Source organism: Solea senegalensis, linkage group LG15, assembly GCF_019176455.1.
Source record: "Solea senegalensis isolate Sse05_10M linkage group LG15, IFAPA_SoseM_1, whole genome shotgun sequence".
In the NCBI taxonomy this organism is placed as follows: domain Eukaryota; kingdom Metazoa; phylum Chordata; class Actinopteri; order Pleuronectiformes; family Soleidae; genus Solea; species Solea senegalensis.
The window spans coordinates 21,732,614-21,758,082 of record NC_058035.1 but is presented as its reverse complement, the minus strand read 5'-3'; the positions used below and the strand labels follow the sequence as shown (position 1 = coordinate 21,758,082).

General features: G+C 41.8%; 1 protein-coding gene across 1 annotated transcript; it reads left to right on the top strand.

The window, feature by feature from the left end:
* The first annotated feature begins 358 nt into the window (after window positions 1–358).
* Window positions 359–23,838, top strand: si:ch211-51a6.2 (neurotrypsin). Its single transcript, XM_044046574.1, has 14 exons — window positions 359–660; window positions 5,986–6,019; window positions 11,857–12,099; window positions 13,055–13,193; window positions 13,312–13,487; window positions 13,963–14,110; window positions 14,521–14,693; window positions 15,222–15,363; window positions 16,323–16,525; window positions 17,365–17,506; window positions 18,825–19,097; window positions 19,697–19,819; window positions 20,784–21,064; window positions 21,530–23,838. The coding sequence occupies exons 1-14, from the start codon at window positions 586–588 to the stop codon at window positions 21,847–21,849; spliced, it is 2,472 nt and encodes an 823-aa protein (XP_043902509.1). The 5' UTR covers window positions 359–585; the 3' UTR covers window positions 21,850–23,838.
* The last annotated feature ends 1,631 nt before the right edge of the window (window positions 23,839–25,469 follow it).

Genomic DNA, 25,469 nt, shown 5'->3' with positions numbered 1-25,469 from the left:
TTCACATGTTATAATAGTAACATACATATCAGTTCATTTTTAGACTTAACCCGAGTGCCTGTGTGTGTCTGTGTGTGTGTGTGTGTGTAGGCGGCTTTGAGGACACAATGTGAGGACATTTGAGTTGGTCCTCACAACTTTAAAGAGCTTTTAGAGCGTTAAGACTTGATTTTAGGGTTAAATGTTAAGGTAAGGGTTAGGGCATTTAGTTGTGAAGGTTAAGGTGAGGGTGAGGGAATGCATTGTGTCCTCTTGTGCGCGCGAGTCAGACACACACACACACACACACATACGTGGAGGGAGGGAGGGAGAGAGAGAGAGAGAGAGAGAGAGAGAGAGGGAGAGAGGGAGAGTCATATTTAGCTCTTCCAGGAGGGTTGGATGTCTGACTCCGCTGTATTTAGACTGTTGCGCGTCCACTGCTGTCACAGAATGTGTTTTCCTGTCACTGTCTTCTTGTGCAATTCGCGCTGTCTCGGCTCGGCTCGGCTCGGCTCGGATAGCTGATCGTTTCGTGGAACACGGGTGGACAGAGGGGCTGAAGGTGTGAGTGGAAGCTGTGGAGGAAATGATTCCTTCAGCAGGATGAACCGGAGGAAAGTTAGGGCCGTGTCGGTCCCGCGCTGTCTGCTGCTGCTGCTGCTGTGTGTCTCTGCAGAGGTACACACACACACACACACACACGCACACACACGCACGCGCATGCACGCGCACGCACGCACTAAAACACGGGTACAATCTCTTAAAAAAAAGCCCTTCAAAGTTTTGACAGTTTGATTCAAAATGGTCAACATTTGTCAAAAATTGGACAAAGTCTTTCCTTTTTCTCGGAATGAGGTTCTGCCTCATTAGGACCAGGATTTGGTCTCCTGGCAAGGTCAGTGTTTATGACAGGAAAGGTCCTTTGTAAACACACATTCTTATAAACAGCTGCATTCTGCACAGAGACACATGTTTAGTGCTGTTGTTTCCTGTCAGCGTGTGATTTATAATTAAAAACAGGAAAATACATTTGATCTTTCATGTCATTGTATTAATAGAGTCAGAGTTAAGTTTAAAATCATTTTAATTCATCTGTGCAGCTGCTTCACACCTTAACTTCATTTCCTCTCTCTGTTTGGCAGGAGATCATTTTTTATTGTAGGTCATAAAATGTTAATGTATGTAGTTTCATGAATAAATAAGTACTTGGTTTATTATTTTAAGTAGAATATGTGATAATTATTATTTTTTAAGTTTTGTGTTACTTTATAGGTGTTACTCCAAACATCAGTACATTAGGTTAAATAATCCATTAAGACTGAACAATAGATAATTAACTATTCATATTTAGTATATCTGGATTTATGTAATATAGCAATTTTGATATTTGTGTTTTAATATGAGTCATATGTGATTTCCAGGTGCACTTATGGACAATGATTACTCCAACAAATGTCTGTTCATATACTCTCTCTCTATGTTAACGTTGGTGTTATTATTATTATTCACATTATTCCTACTTATTATTTAACTCGGTGCAGCCTTATGCTTCCTGTATGTCCACATAGCACTACTGCAGATTTGTTTTCATGTTTTTAACCAGAGGAGAAGTCGATCATGTGAATTTAACTACTGTAACTACTGTTGATCTCGGTTATTATTGAACATCATGTAAAGTGACGCTGTAAAAGATATTGATTTGGATTGAATTGATGATCAGATACAAGTGCACGTTCAATCATTTCATAGTTCAACCTCTAGAACTGGCGACTACATCAGGTTTATCACGACTCTCTCTGAGTTTCTGCCTCATCAGAACCAGGTTTTTGGTTTCTATGAGGACTACTGGTCCTGTCAGTAAAGAAAAGAGGTAACACACACACACACACACACACTGTCTCTGTGTGTGTGTGTGTGTGTGTGTGTGTTTGCAAACTTTAGACCAGTAAACTCATAAATCAAGTGTAGATACTTGACCTCACATAGTAAGGTGAATGGAAAGGTCAAAGGTCAGGCAAATATAAAAGTGCTGTCAAAGTAAAGTTGTAGAAACCACATGTTGTAACTATAGAAACTAGATTTTATTACCTGCTCTTTATTTTTATCTGCTTTTGCTTATTTTAGATGCAAAAATCACTATTGCTGTATTTCTTATATTTTTGCCATTTTGTCTCAGTATTTATCACAAATTCCACATTCACACACACACACACACACACACACACACAGACTCTGAGCACTGTGAAAGTGGACACTGCAAAAATGTGTTTTTAAACGTGATTTAAAGGTTAAAAGGCAACGAGCTTGACTCCTCGGGTTCAGTCAAAATAAATTCTAGAGTTTCCCAAAAGCCAATGAAATGAAGTTAAAGTGTGAGAAATGTTCACTGTGTTAGCTCAGCTGGTTATAAAATTATTATAAAACAGTGCATTTGTATGTAAGTCTAGAGTTTTAGAAAGAAGGTCTGAAGGTCTGACGGGCGCTTTGGCCCTCGGGAATCTTCCCATGATCAAATCTGGCCCTCAAAAGTCTGGCGACCCCTGATGTAGACAGTGAACAGGAAGTTGCAGTCGTCCAAATATGAGCAGATCTGGTTTTGGAGCGTTTGTTGAGCTGGAGGGAAAAAGTCCTCACAACTGAGCATATTCTGAAGTGGACTGTGGTGAACTCTGTTGTTAATCTTGTTATAACTTACCATGTGAATGTAACGCAGCACAAGTCTTATATACAAACACTGAGCGGTGCCACGCTGCGCTCCACAGCTCACTCGGGCGGCGGCGTCATAGCACGACTGTGTGAAACTGCAGTGACACAAACACTAAGTGAATCATTAGAATCAGTTCATGAAAAAGATTTGTTCCCTGAATCGTTCAGTACTTCCTGTGCGACCAGAGAGCAGACGCCGTCTGACACTGAGCGGGTTGTGATAAAAAGTACTAAAAAAGCAGCAGGTACTAAAAAAGCAGCAGGTACTAAAAAAGCAGCAGGTACTGTCACTGATGGAAAAGTAGAGACAAGAGGAAACTGTATAATGGAAAAGTGTTTTTTGTCATGTCAGAGAAGTACGGAAAAACACACATAATGTTCATAATGACGTCTATACCAACACTAGTCTGGGGGTAGAGCAAGTCATCTTTCATCTTCCAAAGGTTGTGGGTTTGATTCCCGGCTTATCGTCTACATGCTGATGTGTCCTTGTGCAACACACATAACCCCACGTTGGTCCCCACAGCGTGTGAGTGGGTATAAAAAGACGAGTGATAGAAAATGTGCTGCACAGAGATGCTCTGTATGAACGTGTGAGTGAGTGGGTGAATGGGTGAATGGGTGGAGTGTAGAGCAGCTTTGAGTGGCTCTATATAAATACAGACCATTTAGTCTTCAGAGTGTTTGTGAGTGGGAACCCTAATGTTTTTTTTCAAATCACTTTGAAAACCGGGCAACACGGTGGTGAAGTGGTTAGCACTCTCGCCTTGCAGCGAGAAGACCCGGGTTCGAGCCCCAGTTGGAACAAGGGCCTTTCTGCATGGAGTTTGCATGTTCTCCCCGTGTGTGCGTGGGTTCTCTCCGGGTTCCCCGGCTTCCTCCCACAGTCCAAAAACATGCAATGTGGGGATTAGGTCAATTGGACACTCTAAATTGACCATAAGAGTGAGTGTGAGAGTGAATGGTTGTTTGTCTCTATTTGTGTGTGTGTGGCCCTGCGATGGACTGGCGAGATGGACTGGCGTAGCTGAGATTGGCACAGCACCCCCGTGACCCTCTGGTGGAGGATAAAACGGTTAGATGATGACTGACTGACATTGAAAACCAGTGATTTAACGTCACAGCACACAGGAGGCGCTCAACAACTGCTGCCTCTGTTTGAAATCCTTTGTACAGATTCACCTCAGTGACACAAACCGGCGTGAGATAAAACCACTGATTTGCTGTGTGAACTTTGGTGTCGTGGATCCAGGTGCAGCAGCTCGCTCTGCACAGTCACTGTCTCTTACAACAACCCTTTAGGACACAGCATTTATGCATAATGACTTTAATGTCGAGTGCAGGTCTATGCGTGTACAGTGAAGCCTGTAAGACACTTCAACGCGTTCACATTCAGCTTTAGGGCCTCATGTTTGACACTTGATGTTCAGACTCACCGAGGACTGAGCAAACATTAAAAATGTCCAGCTCTGTTTGCTTTACATTATTAGCAGGTCAAAGTCTGATAGTGATATTATCACTGTAGATAAGTGTTAAAATGACTCGGCTGATTTAACGTTACATAACGCTCGTCCACAGCTGATGTGTATGGAGTGGTACCTCTGAAGCAGGACTGACATGTCAGTATCACCAAGCGAGCAAGACTTTATGAAGGAAGCAAAGAAAAATCAACCACAAACTCAAAATACACAAATAAAACATTGATTGAATCATTCAAAAATGATTGTATTTTATTTGTTGTGGAGGTTTGGAGTGACAGCTCAGTGGACTGTTTGTCTGGATCATCTGACAAACGTTAGATACTTACAATTATTATAAGTACCTTGTCGGATGTCGGCGGCGAAAACTTGGGGGAACCAAGTCTTCAGACCATGTTAGCAAAAATCACAAAAGAATGCAGGGATACTGGCCCCCGGTGGAGCAAAGATCCACCAATATTGTCCCTCGTCTAAGCTGTTATTCTATCACTGTACATGCTTTGTGTTTATGACCACTCAAAGCCACTTTACACTACAATGTTGCCGTTCACCCATTCATTCAAAGCCCTGGTACACTTCCGCAGTGCGCGCCACATTGCACGGACCCTGGAATATTCGCTCGTCGGGGTCCTGTAGTATCTCACTTCACCATCGGGTGGCGGTACAAGGGCGCATTCCTTCCAAAGAAGAAGAAGAAGAGGATAAATGGACGGTTGAATGAAGCGTCATTGTGCAACCATGGCAACAAGAAGGACACTAGTAGAGGAAAAGCAAGGAAGTAATCCATACTGAAGAAGAGCTGCTTTGTCTGTCTTTGCTGTAAAGTGATGAAGGAAAAGTCAGCTCCACCAGTAGATACATATACAGTAAACACACTCTGACTCATGAAAGAAATATTCATTCAAACTGGACCCAGAAGTTCCAGCTGACGTGTTTGTCATCATGGTGTCGACAAAGACACCACTGTGCTCTGAATACATTAGTATTTATGGATGACATGGAAGCGACGGTTCTCCGCAGAATGCAGTCCAGCTATGTTGAACTTTGACTGTGGAATGCTGTGACGTGCTGCAGAATCTTCACACCACCGACAGAAAGTATAAATATGTATGAGCAATAACTGTGTGTTTGTGCGTGGAGGACGAGACAAAGAGACAAAGAGACAAAGAGACCAGAAAACTCTACATCTGTCACACTTACTCACTGTTTGACCTCACTTGACATACGAAAGCCAGGTTCCCTCTATTGTTTTTTCTTCTTCTAATGATTTATGGCAAGCTGTATACTCCCCCCCCCACATACACACACACACAATTTTCACAAATCTTCTCAGTATTGACAGAGGAAATTCTCCTTTGAATGCAAACAACAGATGTGAGATAGAAAGAGTTCTGCATATAAAAAATAAACATTTCCACTAATAACTTAAACAGTTGTATTGAGCTTATTTTCTGTGCACACATGTTATTATTATTATGTCCTGAATAACCCAGATTATCATGGGATGGGACATGGGATGATGCGTGGTGGCGTGAGGAAATTCAAAATAAATGAGAATGATCAATTTAATGTTTATATTTTAAATAGGAGCATAAACAGTAGTGTTTTATGGCTCCACGCTTGATCCATGGAGCAGAGGAGGAAAGCGTTGTCATGGAAACACAACAGTTATGTACCATGTAGCATGTTAGCATGAAAGCACAACACACACATCCTGGGCCAATGTACTCATCCTAACAGATGAGAACCACTTATTATCTGAAAGAGCTCATTGTCCTCCTCTGCTCTGAGCCTGATGTCCTCGTCTTTTTACCCACAGGTCTCTGACCAGAGAATCTTCACTGTTGTTACAGGTAAGGGTCAAACTCTGTGTGTGTGTGTGTGTGTGTGTGTGTGGTGACCTCTACATGACCTTTGCAAAAATGTGTGCTTCGCACTAATTTTGAAGTTATTGCTTGGCGGCAAAGTTTCCATATTCGTATATGAAATGAAAGTGAACACATTTTGTGTTATTGGTCAATGATTGTGTAACATGTTCAGCATGATGTAAATGTTAATAATGTGATCTAAGAGAGGGGAGAAACCCTGGTTTCTGACTGTCTGTCTGTCTGTCTGTCTGTCTGTCTGTCTATACTCATTTTCATCCCTGTACAGCTTCAACAGTTATTCCATTCATCTATTATTACTCCATTACTAAATGAATTGTCAACTATTTTGATAATCCATTGATCAGTTTGAGTGCAGCAGCAGCAGTAACAGCAGCAGTAACAGCAGCAGCAGCTGTAACAGCAGCAGCAGTAACAGCAGCACAAACAGCAGCAGCAGCAGTAACAGCAGCAGTAGTAACAACAACAGCAGCAGTAACAGCAGTAACAGCAGGGCAGCAGCAGCAGTAACAGCAGCACAAACAGCAGCAGCAGTAGTAACAGCAGCAGCAGCAGCAGTAATGGCAGCAGCAGCAGTAACAGCAGCAGCAGCAGTAACAGCAGCAGAAACAGTGGGGTAGCAGCAGTAACAGCAGCAGCAGAAACAGCAGCAGTAACAGCAGTAACAGCAGTAACAGCAGCAGCAGCAGAGCAGCAGCAGCAGCAGCAGTAGCAGCAGCTGCAGTAACAGCAGTAACAGCAGCAGCAGAAACAACAGCAGCAACAGTAACAGCAGCAGCACTAACAGTAACAGCAGCAGCAGATGAATGGAAGTTGTCTGCTTGCATGTTTCTAAACTTTAAGCTTTATTTTCACAACAAGCTAAAGCTAAAGTAGCATGTAGCATAGTTGTTCTTCTTAAATGGATTTGAATGTTGAAATGATGCAGACTCACTTTTCACAGCAGACAGTCGACACAGTGACGTCGTCATCCTCTCGTTATAATGTCAGAAATATGAGAGTTACTTTACTCACATTTTAGATTTTTCTTGTGACATTTATTACAAATACATTTATTTAGACTCTTATAACTTTTGAGTCCATCATTGTGTATCAATGCCATTGACGCTACAGAAACTGTAGCATACGGATCATTAGGAGCAAACACTCCGCACAGGACTCCAACAATAACATGGGAGAAAACAAAGTCATTTGAGTCTACAAACATGATGCACATGATGCACATGACTCTTTAAATTGAGGTTGTTTTGGAGACACAACAGGAACAGGAATGGATTTGAGGTGCAGATGTCGTCCACTGAACTTTTCCCACGCTTTGAATCAACAAACGCTGAGTCTGCAGGATTTTCAACTGACACCTTTACGTATCAGAAGAACAGAGCGGCACTTTATCCAGTTGAGTTGAGGCTTGGCAGGTCCTACGCTTCCTTTCCTGAGGGTGTGACCCCCCCCCTCCACACACACACACACACACACATGCATTTACATTCCATTCAGGCTGGTTGCTTCACCGACGACATGATGTTGAGTGTTCTGTTTCTGTTTCAGGACGTTTGTGTTCTTTGTGTTTCCTCGAGTTTACTCTTTTCAGTTTGTTTAGCGTTTTCAGAAATTCAGACGCACGTGACATTGGAAGGGAAACAGGAAGTAACCCTTGTGTGACAATCCACGCTATAAGCATAGTGGACACAGGATGTCGTGTGAAGTAATTGCACTAGTTGTTAAAATGCACCAAGTTACAGCACATGACCTGGTTTACTGGCCTCATCTTTCATGGCAGTGAAGGTTCAACACTGAAATACTTTCAGATCAGGGTTACAGTATGTCTGTGTTTGAATAGAAAGGACTTTTCTACATCAGTTTTCACACTTGACAGTAGCTAGTGTGAAGTAGTAGTGTGAAAGTTCCATCTGCTTACCAGGTGAATGTATCAGGTTTAACACGGAACCTGTTTTTTACCAATCCAGAACCTGAGGGAGAAATCCGAAGCGGTCTGCGATCCTGTCGATAAAATGTGAAAACTGCAAGTGAAGCTAAATAAGAGATGTTCACAGTTAATCCGTGCAAACTATTCTCCAGAGGGTCATTCTGGATTATAGGCTTAATCTGGGACTGAAATCTATCTACGTTATAAAAACATACAAAAAGTCTAGTTACACAGTGAGTGGAAATTCCCTCTAAGTGCACTCTATGTGAAGCTGATTCTGGAAATACTAACAATGTGATAATATACCATAATGCAGTGTTTCCTAAACTTTGGATTAGGAGGTTTATAAAGTAACAGTGACTTTATCTACTGGGATTAATAAACCTGTTCCTCTCAATGATGACTCGTGTCATGCACCGTCAGTTTTAGTTCAGTGTCACTTCCTGTTTTATTTTGGTAGGGGGTTTTCTCTCCTTCCTGTGAGCTGTCTTGCCTGGTTCCTTGATTGTTTTCACCTGGTGCTCATTACCCTCGCTCCCGACATATACTCCCTTCTCCCACTCTGGTTTGCCAGTGTGTCTGATGTATGTTGTCCGTGTCACGCCATGTTTCGAACCAAGAAGTAGAGCTTTTGAAGTTGTAGTCAAGCTAAGGTTTTGTTTGTCTTCTCAAGTTTGAGATCGAGTTTAGCTTAGCGATTAGCCTTTTTTCAGAGCTGTCCAGCTCACCTTTTGTTTGTTGATGTAAAGAGTCACTAAAGCTCTTTAAAACCTTTCTCCTGTTTCTGGTCTCGTGCATTTGGGTCCAAGCTTCTGGGGCTGAGTGAGAGGTTTGTACTGTTGGTAATATTTGACCTCGATGTGTGAAACTATGCCAATAAAACAGTTGTTCACAGTGTCATGGATTAGTCAGTCAGTGTTAAAGGGCACATATTATGCAAAATCAACTTTTTAACCATTTCAATACTTATATTTGGGACTCTGGAGGCCCTACCAGTCGCCAAAGTGTGGAAAAAGAATACTCAGTCATGTTTTCGTGGTCCCCCTTAGTGTAAGTCAGTCAGTCAGTCATCATCTAACCGCTTTATCCTCCACCAGAGGGTCGCGGGGGGTGCTGTGCCAATCTCAGCTACATCGGGCGATAGGCGGGGTACACCCTGGACAGTTCGCCAGTCCATCGCAGGGCCCTTAGTGTAAGTGTAGGTGATAAAACACTCCATGTTGAATTCCCTGCACTTATGACGGCAGCATGCGAATGTTACCGCCCCACCAGTAAGTTTACTTGGAGAGCTCCACCTTAGCTCCACCTTGTCCCTGCGAGAGTGCAGGCGAGGGAGGAAGAGCGGTATTATGTCAACGCGGAGGGACAAGTGTGCTGTTGGTGGCTGCACAGTGGAGCACAGTGTTTTACAGAGGATTTTATATATGAAGTTAATGTGCCGGATAAAGTCAGCAAACGTGTGTTCGTGTGTTCGCACCACTTCACATCAGACTGCGGCCCGCGGTCGCCGTATTTAGTCAGGGGACGTACGAAAACACACATTGTTAAGAAAAGGTCACATAGAGCTCATAACTGACCATTCTGACACGTCCTAATTAAACATATTTGTTCAGTACGTCCTCCATGACCAGAGCACAGACTCAGTCTGATACACTCACATACAGCAGCAATCAGTGGTGCTGTCCCTAAGTGTTTTTAACTGATTTACAGTTGGACAGTGTTCGGCTCGATCCTTATGTAGGACGTCTCTTCCTGTGACGGCACTCTTGCTGTTTTCTGCTCACGCTGCCATGTTGATATTGTCAGAGAACTAGTGGAGGGAGGGGGAGAGGAATGGAGCGGAGGGAACAGGAGCTGAGCGAGTGAGCGCTGTAAAGAGGACAAATCAGCAACACCCTGGAAGAAGTGGGTGTGTGTTTGCCTGTGTCTCATTTGCATATAAAGGGAACCGAGCGTTCTGAAAGGGGCGGGTTTAGCAGGGTTATTGAACTGCTATGATGCTTCACCCTTATGGTATGAAGCATCATATGTCACTGACATGTTCATTAGGACACCAGGGAACTATTTTAATGGGGGAAATAGGGTATAATATGTCCCCTTTAAGACATTCTGTTTCAGCTATGAAGTGTCTTTCAATAGCACCATTGACTGGACCTCCAACATACTGGTGTAATAAAGAAGAGCTTCTGTTGGTGAGGCAGGTTCTTACCATCAATACACAGCATCCTGTCATCTCCAAAGAACACAGCAGGTTCTGGAAGTGGAATCCTATTTGCTGTAATTGCTTCAGCGTGTGTCCTCACAAGATCATGAGAACCTTCGTGGGACATATCCATCATAGCTGATTGTGATTGTGGAGCCTGTTGACACTGGCTCACAGAGGATGTTGTTTTAGTGGCCGTGAATGGTTGTGACGGACAAACAGGAAGAGGAACACTATGTTTTTCTTCATCGTCCTGAGATGCTTTCAGCATGAACATTGTGCCTTTTCCCTTTTCTTTCCTCCAGCTTTGCATTCTCTGCTTCCATATACCTTTCTTGACTGATGTTAAGTCTTGATAATTTGTGTCACTTCTTGTGTGGCTGCCACGTCAGCTGCTGCCTGTTTGTGATACAAGAATGCCTGGACATTAAAAGAGACTTTGACCTTTGTGGGGTTGAGATTATGTTGGAAAGTGTGTGCTCAAATATCGACGCTGACTCACTTCCCTTGCAGTTTTTGTGATAGCATTGTATACATGGAGTTTCCTTTGATGTTTGAGATGTTTCATCATATACTGTATGTGGTTGATGTCATATAGACTGGTATTGATGTCGTTCATAACCTCAGTAATCAGTTGAGCGTCACCCTGGTCCATTGATGTGATGCTTCCATCGTCTATGGAAGCGTTCACTGTCCCTTGTAGATGATTTCATTTAGTATCTTTTTCAGTAAGAGCTTGTACTACAGTATACATACATATATATACAGTATACCTTTACTGGACTCATGACTATTGGATCTCACAAAATGAATTTTTCTCTGGTGTCTAATGTTTCTTTGTCTCTGACACTTTTGCCCACTTATTAACTCAGAATGGAGCTTTTCTCCTGAGGTTCTTTTCATGGATGGCCTTGATGACATATATGTATCTATATATATATATATATATATATCTATATATATATAGATATATATATAGATATATGTATGTATGTAATAGTTATTATTTTTGTTTATATACTATACATTAATGTTAATACTATTTCTTTTTGTACACTTTATTGCTGTTATTTTTGAGTGGACAGTGTGGATATGACAATATTGAATCTTTTCGATGTTGAATCTGAACTCTTCAGCCTCTCCATGCACAGACAACCAGGGGAAAGGGGAACGATGGAAATAAGAGAAAAGAAAAGTAAAAAACAGGCAAACCTTTGCACATTAAATCAAATGTTGAATGTAGAAAGTAATGGAAGGTATAACAAAATTTGAAGTAAATGATTCATTTTAACAATTGCGCCATCTTGTGGTAATCAAAGATGTGTCAGTGATTACAGGGGTGATGGTATGGAGGTGCTGAAGAGCCTTGAACACTACGTGGTGTGTCGGAGGAGAGCAGTGATGTGTTCATGATGGAGAACATGACCTTAACTTACACCTGCAAACAACACAACACACGCCAGGTTTTCAAGAGAACAGCCAGTCAGCACGTGACATACATGAAACATCAGCCAACAACGAGTGTGACAGATGTTTGCATTAAGCTTCAGGTTCAGGATCTGAGTGATGTATATCTGTGTTGCCCGTGTGTTTGTCTAACTCTCTTGCTCATATGTCATTAAATGATCCAAGTAGATAAGAACTGACTGACTGTCTCGTGTCCTGTGTCTGCAGCTCCTCTCTCCTGTTCACAAGGCTTTGAAGAGCTGGGATATTATAACGGCTCAGTTTTCCACACGGACTCGGGCTTCCCCTGCCTGAAGTGGACAGATTTCCCAGATTACATACAGCAGTACCCGCAGCGAGGACTGGGAGAGCACAACTTCTGCCGAAACCCAGACGGAGAGGCCAACCCCTGGTGCTTCTTCAGGCAGAGCTCTGGTGCCATCAGCTGGGCTCACTGTGACTGCCGGCAGGGTGAGCACAGCTGAGGGAGGAACATGAATACATACAGTATACAAGTATGATGAGATCACAGAGTTTATTTTACAATCTGTCTGTGATGCCTCCTGAATGAGACTCACCGGTCTGTACTAATATACCTGGACCTTTAGGGGTGTGAGGTGTAGGAGTTTTCTTCTTCATTAACATTATATGCTGTGGAAGTGTATTACATTCACTTGAGTCTCGATTCCTCATTTGAAAGCAAACGTGTCGCAGTTGTCTAGTTTAATAAAATCTTACTTTTAGACACTGGGACATTCTCCTGTCTCTAGGTCGTATCCATGCTATTGTTAGACTTGTTGGACTTTGTGGTTGTTCACATGATCTGCTGGAGATGGCAATGTTTCTCCATGGATATAAGACGCTGCACTTGAAATGCAGGCGGACTAAGTGTAAATGACCTTGTTGTCAATGTGTCATTTTATTTTGAAATAATAGTTCTCATGCTTTTAATTTGAAATATGCTAATATGGAAACCGGAAATAAGTAACGTAAAGCGGATGAAACCGTCAAAAAAACAACTATTCAGACGATTACGGAGAAAAGCACTTACAAAGGTTAATGTTTTAAGGGAATAAGTTATGGTAATATTTAATTATACATGGAAAAAGCGTTAAAAGTTGCAATAATAACATGCCGTTAAGAGTTTTAATTGTTTGCATTGTTTTTGCTTGTATTGTAGCTCTTACGGTGTGTTCACAAATAAGGTTGCAATAAAGGTTGTGAAACATCAGTTCAAGAGACCATCATTTTGACACAAGAAACTAAAAATACAGGTGTTTATGTATCAGAATGGTGCATCAGTGGTGCAATAGACGGGTTTTCATGGCTCTGCCGCGAGTAGTGATCTCAAAACAATTGCTGGATACTTTGAAGCAAATCAAATCAGGTGAATAAAGCATACGTGTTACCCCTGTGTTGTCTGCAGGTGCAGCCAGATTAGTGGGAGGGTCATCGATCAACAATGGGCGACTGGAGGTCTATGTGAATGGCCAGTGGGGGGCAGTATGTGACACACACTGGACTGACCGTGATGCCAGTGTCGTGTGCAGACAGCTTGGACTCAGGTGAGCAGGACAGTTTCACAGAGCTGAGACTTTTGCATAGAACTGTCAATCAACCGTTTTAACATGAATTCATTCACTTATTTAAATATGACAAATGTGTGTGTGTGTGTGTGTGCAGTGAGATCGGTACAGCTCTGCACGAATCCTACTTTGGTCCTGGGTCATTCTTCCATTATGAGCGTCTGGGTTGCCGTGGTAATGAGAATTCCTTAGTGCTGTGCCGGAGCCAGAAGTTTGTCACCAATGACTGCAACCATGGCAACGAGGCGGGGCTGGTTTGTGCTGAACCGGAAGGTGAGACCAGGTGTTCCCACATCCTCTTTTAGCTAATTGATTTAATTGTTTTTTATTGTATGGCTGCTATTTCTTCATGTGTTTTTATTTTATTTTAATCTATTTCACTTCATTTACTTATTATGTCTTTTATTTATTCTGTACAGCACTTTGGTCCACTGTGGTTTGTTTAAAGTGCTGAACAAATAAAGGTGGATAATATGGAGACACAGATATATCCCATCATAACCACATCTAACTACTTAGTGAACATGAGTCATTTCCTGTGTTTGGTTTCTATTATTGAATTTAAATGGTCCATTTACACAGCGTTTGTGAGGCGTGTGACAGGTTCTGTATTTATATCTCTTTGTTTATAGAAACATTTTCACTATATTTTTTTCTATCACACACAAGAAATTTTCTTTTTTCACATGTGTCGCACACATGTGCACTGTGCTGAATGGATGTTGTTGCATTCTCTCGTGTTTCTCAGGCGCTGGAATCCCTCTGAGGCTGGTGGGTGGCCTGGAGGACTTCGAGGGTCATGTGGAGGTGTACCACAAAGGCAGGTGGGGAACTATCTGTGGTCACCACTGGGATGACACTGATGCTGAGGTGGTTTGTCGGCAGTTGGACCTGGGGTAAGAAATATTCACGGACTCCTTTGAATCTTAATCCCTTTCATTTTACACATCTAAAGTGACTATAACATGTCTGAAAATGTCTTTTAAAATCTCATTTCCTATTCCAAGCTATTCCAAACCATAAAGGTGTGAGTGTGAGCGTCATTGGTTGTTAGTCTCTATGTGTCCCTGCGATGGTCTGGCGACCTGTCCAGGGTGTGACCCCGCCTTTCGCCTTATGTCAGCTGGGATTGGCACCAGCAGCCCCATGACCCTCATGTGGAGGATGAAGCAGTAGATGAATGATGGTCATGCAGACCAGACTAAAGTAGACAGCAGGACAATAAATGTGCAGTAATGATAGGAGTAGCTCACACGCAGACATTAATGTGCTTCTCATTCATTGTTGTGTTTGTCCTGACTAACAGGGGTGTGGCTAAAGCTTGGTCATTGCCTCACCAGGGATTTGGTCCCATCTTGCTAAATGAGGTCCAGTGCACAGGAAATGAACTGTCTCTGGACGAGTGTCCTCATTACAACTGGGAACCACACAGCGGTGACCACAAGGAAGTGGCAGCTGTTTCCTGCAACCCATACACAGGTCAGAGGCTGCAGAGGAAACGCATCAGAAGCGTAGATCAGTACTGAAGCTATGCTTTGGTGACTCTGGGCCACTCACTTTTCCTCCATATGTTCTTGAGAACGAGACACGATCTTATTGAATGTCATAATAAACAGCACTAAATAACAAGTTGATAGTCATCATCATATTCATGAATGTGGAAAACAAGGCGGAGCCTGCAGCTAATCCAGTCAATCACAACCTTGATTTAAATCAGTTTTATATATTAACTGAGGTCTCCTTCATCACTCTGATTTTCTCTTCATCTGTGTTTTTGATCGAAATCTTTCTGATCTGCATCTGTGATGTTTTTGCTGAAGGGAATCTTGAATAATGATTTAAGATTCAAATGTGTCCTGTCCTATGACTGAGCACATGCAGGTGCATTGTGATCTCCACTGTAATACAAAGATAAAGATCTCTGTGAGGAGAAAAGCTCGGAACAACATTCAAACACAGAGTTTTCCTGCACGTCCTGAGCATGAACCGCATGTCTTCCTGTTGCAGAAGGTGCAGTGCGGCTGGTGGGGTCATTAAAGCACTGGGAGGGTCGCGTGGAGATTTACCACCAGGGACAATGGGGCACTGTGTGTGACGACAACTGGACGGAGCTCAACACACAGGTAGTGTGTCGACAGCTGGGCTTCAGGTCAGTCATTACAGCTCCACTGCAGCCTGCCTCTTAAATTCAAGTGATAATGAGTTATTTTCTGTGTGTTTTATTTTTTTTAATTAAAAGTATTCATCTCACATCATAAATATGTTTATATTTTGGCCATGTGGAGGAATTCCTCACACACACACGTCTGTTTTTTTGACTGTCGAAGCAAAGGATCACAACTTCCACTCATTGTCAATAAACTGTAGGTAGTTGTCATACTGCATACATTTTTCCATCATGTAAGAATAAAGATTCATTAAATAAATTCATATAATTAAGTATTTCTACACAATAAGGCAGTTTTCTGACTTAATAGTGGTTATCTTGTGTAGATCTTTGGAAGGCAAAGGTACCTGAACAAAGACATTATTGCTAGTGCTGTCAATGGAGAGATTAATTAATTATCATCTGTAATTAATCGATCTAATTCATCTCTTTTTTTTAAAATCTCACCTAATAATTACTTTAAAAAGCCCTCAACTTGAGGTATTTTCATTTAAATTCATTATTACATTATTGTGGCAGATCAAAAGATTGATATATAACAAAAAAGTGGCTTTATAAAGTCATTTGTTGTTTGCAGCCATTTACATTCCACTGTGTTCTTTTGTCGAACTCCAAATAATTAGAAAATACAAGTTAAAAATAAAATTAAAAAGATTAAAGAACATAACACGCTAAATATGACTGTAATTAATTAATCGCAATTAACGCAATCATTTGACACCCCTAACTATTGCATCACCTTTGTGTCAGTGTATAATTTTCAGAGAAATCTGGCAAAAAGTTTTTTTTTTTATTTAGAGTACCTTGACCTTTGACCTATCAGAGCCAGCGCATATCCTTTATAGATTTTCTCTCCAGTTGTGATCTCATCAAGTTTGGTTAAAATCCAGCTCTGTGTGTGTGTGTGTGTGTGTGTGTGTGTGCAGTGTGTGTGTGTGCAGGAGCCAGACTGACGTGTCCCCTGACGCTGTGTATGAAGAAGGTCGTGGGCTGATCCTGCTGGATGACGTCAGGTGTCAGGGATCAGAGTCCACTCTACTGGCCTGCTCCCATTCCCAGTGGGGCCACCATGACTGCTCCCACAGCGAGGACGTGGTCGTTCGCTGTGAGAGAGAACGAGACGCCAGTGACATGTCAGCCTCAGGTGGTCAACACGCACACACACACACGCACACATGCTACGCATACTCACGCAGCACACACGCACACACACTCACACACACACACACGCACACACACACACGACACACACACGCATACACAATCACACACACACACATACGCACACACACGCACACACACGCACAACACACACACACGCACACTCACACACACTCACACACACTCACACACTCGCACGCACGCACACACTCACGCACACACATGACTAGGTAAAGAGTCATGTAGCATGTGCAGTCACACCCGCACACACACACACACACTCACACACACACACACACACACACACACACACACACACACACGCACACACACACACACGCACATACACACACCACACGCACACAGGCACACAACAGCCGCATGAAAACTAGGTAAAGAGCCGCATGTGGCTTGGGAGCCAGCGGGTTGATGTGCACAGTCACACACTCACGCACACACACACACACACTCACGCGCACACACACGCATACACACACACACACACACACACACGCACACACATGCGCACACACAGAGCCGCATGCCAGGTAAAGAGCCGCATGTGGCATGAAACTAGGTAAAGAGCCGCATGTGGCTCGGGAGCCGCGGGTTGATGTGCACAGTCACACTTATGCAGTATATTTAAACATTGACTCTTCAAGTTCCACAGCAGTGAACAGTAAACAGCACACACACATTTAAAAACTTCCTGATGAACACATGACGTCCATGTGTGTCACAGAAAACACACAGCTGTGAACAAGTGAACTAAGAGCTTCTGTCCAGTTGTTAATCATGAAGTGTGTGGCTGTTGTGTTACAGGCCCTCTGGTGCGTTTGGTTGGTGGAGAAAGCAGAAAGGAGGGGAGAGTGGAGGTCTTCATCAACAACCAGTGGGGAAGTGTGTGTGACGACGGCTGGAATGATGTCAGCGCAGCTGTAGTTTGCAAACAGCTCGGGTTCACGTCAGTATGAATGCGGTCAATACATTATAGCCAATTATAAGAAGATGTTATTCTTAAATAGATTTCAATGAACACAAATAATCTGTGGACAAAGTGGATTTTACTTCAACAACCTTTAACCTTTATTCTACCATCCCAGTGACAAGCCACTGTACCACTGTCATTGACACACATGTGTCCCCATAAGATACAAATGCAGATGTTCTCTATAGACAGAGAGACCTAAGTCAAATCACTTTTATATAAATACATTTTAAAGGTTGAATGAAAAAACAAGGCGTGTGTTCGTTCTTTAGTCAAGAGCAGGGGTGTCAAACTCAACACACAGCTACAGCACAGTTTGATCTCAAGTGGGCCGGACCAGTAAAAATAGTAAAATAATAACATAATAACCTATGAACAACAAGAACTCCTTTGTTTTTTCTCCTTTGTTTTACATTTAATGAAGGATATTTTTTACAAAACATGACATTACTTGAGAAAATATCATGCCTAAACTTACTATTTACACATCACATCTGGATCTATAAAGACACAAACATTTAGTCACAGGTATCTGGAAGTGAAAAACATTGTATTTGACATTACGTTTAGATTGTAATCGTAGTGTCAAATTTTAACAAATTCATCCTATGGGCCGGATCGGACCCTCTGGCGGGCCGGTTCTGGCCCCCGGGCTGTATGTTTGACACCCCTGGTCAAGAGGGTTAAACAGAGATAGGGAAAGACTGCTAGCGTTATGGGAATGCATGAAAAGAACAGAACTAGTATCATTACATCAGTGAGAAAAAAGTATGACATTGATTTCATGTTCATTTATTGATTTTGTATAGCAAATATCACACACACACACACACACACACAGGAGAGATTATGTGTGTGTTATGTGTGCACCTCATGTGCAGGGTTATGAAGGCAACAACAACAACAACAACAACAACAATCACTTTCACTTTTGAAAGTGATCAGAATTTGAAGCATCCATCCTTGACTAAAACACAGATATGCAGTAAATAAAATAGAGCAGTGGTTTGCGATTGAATTTGTTTTTGTTGTTTTTTAAAAATATTTGCTTGTCCTCACAAAAATCACAAAGTCGTAGAGCCACACGGAACAGTCTGTACAGTAACAGTCAACATTCAAGTTACTTTTTAACACAAGATTGAATAGTTTTGAGTAGAAGATTGTGTAGAAAACGTTGTAGTATATAGTATGAATTCAACTTAAACTACTGTCTGTGTGTACAAATATGCAGTACAATGATATTTCAAGAACAAAAGGAAACAAACATTAACAGACCTGTGTGATGTCCACTCAGTGGCACAGCGAAAGCTCGATCCATGGCGTACTTTGGCGAGGGTCGAGGTCCGATCCACCTGGACAACGTCCGCTGCTCTGGGAGGGAGGCGTCGTTAGAGCAGTGTGCAACAGTGGGACAGGACGGACATGACTGTCGCCACAGTGAGGACGCGGGTGTCATCTGTGACTACACGCTGGACCCTGTGGGGGACATGTGGACACACACCTGTGGCATGAGGCTCAATAATCAACGGCGGCGCCGGCGGATTATAGGAGGCGATAAGGCGCTGAGGTAACGGTTTATTAAACCACCACACAAGAAAACTTGTTTAAAACTTATTTATTTGGCAAATAACAAACTGTAATTCAATTTTTTGAGCCGGCTCACTGGAATTCTTCTCTGAGAAGGAAGTAATGAAGGAGTGAAGGAAGTAAATAACTATAATTTGATCTTAATTAAGAAATAATAATGTGCTGTATTTTTGTAAAACAATAATCGTTGTATTTTATATAATTTCTTTTAAAGAGCTTCCATTAAACCATTAATAAAATATTTGTGATAATTACTAACACTGTTAATGTGTGTGGTGGTCTAATCTATTCACAGTCGTGAAACACATGCTTTAATCCATGAATTGTTTTGATCAGTTTCTGTTTTAATAATTCTTTGTCATTTGGAGCTAAGAAACCAGCAAATGAATATTCATATTTAAGTAGCAGAGAAACTTGTTTTAACAATAAACAAATTTAATTTAGAAATCAATAAATGATGGATGGATTGAATAATGTCTCAGAATCACTGCATCATAGACAACACTGTGTTGACGTGTTGTTGCTATGGAAATGGCCAACCCAGTGCTGTAACGTAGCGTTTGTCCTGTGTGATTTCAGGGGTCAGTGGCCCTGGCAGGTTTCTCTGTGGCTGAGGTCTCAGTCTAAAGGAAATCATCCTCTGTGTGGAGCCTCTCTCATCAACGCCTGCTGGGTCGTCACCGCTGCCCACTGCTTCAAGAGGTAGGAGGCAGCGCCCTCTGCTGGCTGCAGTGGAAACAGCTGTGTTCATCACTGACACACTTTTATATGAACATGTTCTTTACTGCAGCTTCCTGAACTGTAAACGGTAAGAGTCTGAAAATAGCAGGAGCTCAGGACCACATGCCCTTAATAATAATAACAATAATAATAATAATAATAATAATAATAATAATAAATAAAAATAAAAGAGGAAATTCATAAAAAAGATATACGACACGTGTGTGTGTGTGTGTGTGTGTGCGTACACTTGTGTGTTATATGCACGATACATGATGTCTTTGGGCTTTTTCTAAGTAGAGCATGTTTTGTCTATTTTATAGCACATAGTCAAAAGTGTTGTGGGATTATATGCTGTATTAAACACATGTCACAAATTAGAGAATTGTGCTTAAAAGTTATTGTTAAGAAACAAAATATTGTATAAGAGTCACTGGTCACTGTTGATCCGTTGACTATTGTCATGCAACATAAGTTGGTAAATTATATCTTAACATGTCTTTTAAAATGACCACATGTTATTAACACATAGGTGTGAGTGTGAGAGTGAATGGTTGTGTGTCTTTGCGTGTCTTTGTGTGTCTTTGTGTGTCCCTGTGATGGACTGGTGATCTGTCCAGTGTGTGACTATCGTGACTATTGGATGGATAAAGCCTGATATTTCACATCATTTATGAATAAATGTTTGTTTCCATATAGAATGATATTTAGTTGACACTGTAAAACATATTTATAATTATAATTATTAATAATTATTTATAATGAATTGGTATAATGAAAAGGTTGACATTACATTTAAATTGATTTAAGTGGTATTAGAAATGTCTTTAAAAGAAGAAACGAGCTATTTCATCACATTTGATGAAATGACCATGGAAATAATCCCGTTTAAAAACCGCGAATTTCCGCTTCTCGTGTATTAAATATGAACATTTATGTCTCTCAGATTCGGCAGAGATCCATCGCACTATGTGTTACGCCTGGGGGACTACCACACTGAGGAGCAGGATGACTTTGAACGCACCTTGTCCCCTGAACGCATCGTCGTCCACAGGAAGTATCACAGTCAGGACTGGGAGTATGACATCGCCCTTGTGAGGCTCAAGGGTACAGAGGGCAACTGTGTGGCATTCAACCCTCACACCGGTGCAGTGTGTCTGCCAGAGTCAGGCAACAAGTGGGAGAAGAGACCGGCCGCCTGTGTGATCACGGGCTGGGGCATCACAGGTGACACTGCTCTTGCACCCAGCTTGTGTGTGTGTTATTTATTAGTTAATGTTAATGATTAAATACAATGACTTTTTTATTATTATTAGTACTAAAAAAAAAAGAATAGGAAATAGATGAATAGATGTCATGTCTTTCAAAATCTTCCTTCTTTCCTTCTTTCTTTGTGTGAAATGGACTGACAGACTAGATTTTGAGATGTGCTCACTGCCTTTATAATTAAAATGTAAGTTTATCATTTTTGTAAAAAGTTTGGAATGAAAGAGATGCGACATAGACTCAGAATTAAGTTAATTATAACGACTTCACATCTATTAGGTTTTATTTAAACAATCACAGCATAAATGTGTTCATTGTGAAAACAATCCAGTTTATTCCGTTAGAACACACACACACACACACACACACACGTTTTAATGGATGAGATTGTGTTGTGTATCTGAACATGAATGTTTCCCCTCTCAGACTCAGAGTACTCTCGGACTCTGCTCCAGGCCTGGGTGCCCCTGCTTCCGTCTTGGAGGTGCAAGAAACGATACGCTCATCGCTTCACGAGCCGCATGCTGTGTGCCGGGAGCCTGTCGGAGCGCCACCGCGTGGACAGTTGCCAGGGCGACAGCGGCGGTCCGCTGGTTTGCCAGGGGGAGGGGGGCCGCTGGGTGCTGACGGGTATCATCTCCTGGGGTCACGGCTGTGGTAACCCCTCTTTCCCCGGGGTGTACACTCGTGTCAGCAGGTTCCTGAGGTGGATTGACAAAGTCGTCAACAAACCCTTCACCAGCTAATGATGGAGTGAGTGACTGAACCGCTGCTCGCTGCCCGCGCTGTGCCTGCTCGACTCCTCAGACCATGTGTCACAAAGACGTGTTACTAACACCAGAGTGTCACCATCTCCATTATAAATAGAATATGATTCTAAACGACATCACGATCTTGACCTCCGATTTGGCCACGCCTCCAGTGTAGGCGTACCAGAGGGAAAAAACATAGTGTTGTAGCCATTTTAGCACGACTCCACGTTACCTCATCCCGCTAAACCCAACACTGCTGCCAACTCCTAGTAACCATGGCAACTGCTGATTTGGTGCTCCGGCTTCTCTGAAGTCACTGTTGGTTCCCTGTATGTGTTTAGCACAGCACAGAACATCTCTGTGTGACGTAACTATGGCAACAACACCGCTTACCGTCCGTGTGTCTTGTGGTCATTCGATTTCCAATTCACAAACGGTTATTATAAAAATGTAATTTTCCTTTTCAAATACAAACATTCAAATTGAATTACAAGGTTTTTGTCTTTGTCAGTGTCAGAAAGGGATGGACTAACTTTAGTTATAATAACAAAATTAAAATCACTAGAAGACAGAAACGGTGCCTGTTTTTTCATATAGAGTGTATATATTTGAGTCTGATGGGACATTTGGAGTTAGAGGTGCTGCTTTGATGTGTGTGTGTGTGTGTGTTGCACATGCACACACTCGCATTGTGTATTTTCATGATAAACATATCAGCCTGGATGATTTTGGAATGTTGATGAGGATGATGAAGGAGTACCTCGCCTCCTCCCGTATGTTCAATTTTAATGTTTGTATTTTAAAACCAAAATTAAATAACCACTCATTTTGTGTTTTTAAATATCCGTTTGTGAGTTGAACATCGAATGACCTTATTCAGTGGTGGAAAACCCTGGATTTTCTTACCTTCATATTGTTAATAAATGATTTAAATTAAATGAGTTAAATGTTAAATGAGTTATCATAACATCAAACCAATAATCCGAGACTAAAAAAAAATCTGCGCTAAAAGAGAGAAAAAAGGAGATTCCTGAGATGAAAGCACCGTTTTCTCTCTTTAAGACTTAAAGGACACTCTACAAGTGTGTGTGCGCAGTTTAAGTCTTCACCATGTCAAATGTCTTAAAGATTCATCTACCATGTTACCTCCTGTACCAACTCCACCCTCTCCAACTGCTCGAATGACTTAAAGTCATTGTTGTCTTCAAATTTCCTCAAACTAAACAGTGATGAAAGAGAACTTTCTCAGGTCAGGTCAAGAGTCGGGGCGTCGTCCTCGACAGCACTCCATCATTCCAACCTCGTATCAATAATAGAACTCGGTCCGCGTACGTCCATCTTCACAATATTCACCCGTGCCTGTTCCCTCAGATCCGTCTCCATGTCTTCATGTCACCGTCCCCTCCACCCGCCTCGTCACCATGGAGATCAGGGCTTTCCGCTGCTCTGGCACTCCTGACCACATGACCTCTGGAATATTAAAATCTCTCCTTTTTAAAGAAGCATACATCTTATAACCACTGTCCCTCTGTGAAGTCTTGTCATTGTCTTTGTATTGTTTTATATATATCTTTTATTGTAATGTCCTATCATCTTAATGTACAGTGTTTTATTTCACATGGACACACGTCAGTAAAACCTGAACTATCCCTTTAGAAGAGGAGCCCTGTGTGAGATATTGCTCATTTTAAACTGTAAATTGTATTTATTACTTTGAATACTGTATCTCATGCTTTGTTGTTGTGGAATGTTCTGTTTTTTTATTTGAATTTTTCAGTGTTGACATTCCAGTGTGAGGCCACAGACGTGAAATGATTGTTGCTGGATGATTTATTAAAAGTGTATGTTGTGTGTGTCTCAGCCTGAGGACGCATACAAGATCTATATATGATAATACAGCAGAGATCCAAGTGTGATGAACTATTTATTGAGGAGGTAAGAGATGCTTTTTCTGTACAATAAACAAATGTATGTCACTGTGGATTTAATGTCTATCAAAACATTGTCTCGTGGGCCAGTGCTTTCAAATATAAATCCCCTTAAGACCTATTTTTGGGTCTCTGCTCGAAAATGTCCTACTCATAATAAAATGAGTACGTCTCTGAAACCACAAGGTCTATTTGAATACTTTTGGTGTCATAGTAACGGGAAACATTGTGGGATTTGTTAAGATGTGTAAATATTAGTTTAAGGGTGAAGATGGCACACAAAAAAAACATGAAAATAATTCAGCTTCTTCTGAAAAAAAATAAAAGTGAGGATGAATATCTCTCTGGAATGAAGGAGAATAAGATCTAAACTGTGAACATAATCTCTGCAAAGTTTGACTTTGATCAAGAGAAGCAGAACATTATATAACTATTAATGTTCAATATTATTATGTTATGGCATTGTTTCAAAGTCCCTGCAGACTTTAATATGTTTTCCATTCCAAAAACAAACACCAGATGGCTCCACTGAGACTCGTCTCTCTTTGCTGGCCTGTATCTCAGCGAGGGAATGGTCCACATGAATGGACTTCCTTACAATAGAAGGACGCTGTCGTCTCTGAATTTTGATTGACAGCTTTGTTAGCCAATGAGAGGCAACAGAGCGCGTGCATGTGACGCGCCTGGCTGCTGCCTTAGGATAGAATAATGCCTAGAGACACCCTGAAGCTTTTGAATGTAAGACAGGAAGTCAGTCTGACCGGAGCGCGCGTTGTTGGTGGTGAAAGATTCATTTTTCACAGAGAAACATCAAAGGTAAGAGCAAGTTTACAGTTGGCTTTCATCTCTGTAGGAACTTACGAAGTTTGATACATAGTAATTCATTTAAGTGTTATTAAAGCTATGTTTGTCACATTTAAAATTGGTTTAACAGTCTTGTAGCCCAGATTTCACTGTTTAATTTGACGTCCATCTTCAAAATATTCTCTCATAATTCACTTTTTTCGCGATCCCTATTGAAAATAGGGAAAATTGGGTCCCCCAATTGGGGGAACCTTTGGGTTGAAGGGGATAAATGAAGAGTACAGAACATATCCAAGATTCTGAAGCCGCCACAGGGACAGGTGCACTTTCTCTCAGAGGAATTCATAATAAGTTACCATCTAAAAAGCCAACCTTAAAATGCATAATCCCATTTGTTTTCTTTTAAGTTTCTCTGCAGCTCACTGAACAACAAGTTGGATCATCAGTGATTTTACATGAGTTGTTGATCCACTGTTGTCTTCATTAATAAGTTCAAATGTTTTATTTTGGGACTTTTACACTGCTTCTCCTTTCTCATCCATCCCTCTATCCATTTTCTCCTGCTTTATTTGAGGGTTGCACCTTGAGAGGTGGGCCACACGGTGGTGTAGTGGTTAGCACTCTCGCCTTGCAGCGAGAAGACCCGGGTTCGAGCCCCGGTTGGAACAAGGGCCTTTCTGCATGGAGTTTGCATGTTCTCCCCGTGTGTGCGTGGGTTCTCTCCGGGTTCTCCGGCTTCCTCCCACAGTCCAAAAACATGCAATGTGGGGATTAGGTGAATTGGACACTCTAAATTGACCATAGGAGTGAGTGTGAGAGTGAATGGTTGTTTGTCTCTATCTGTGTGTGGCCCTGTGATGGACTGGCGAACTGTCCAGGGTG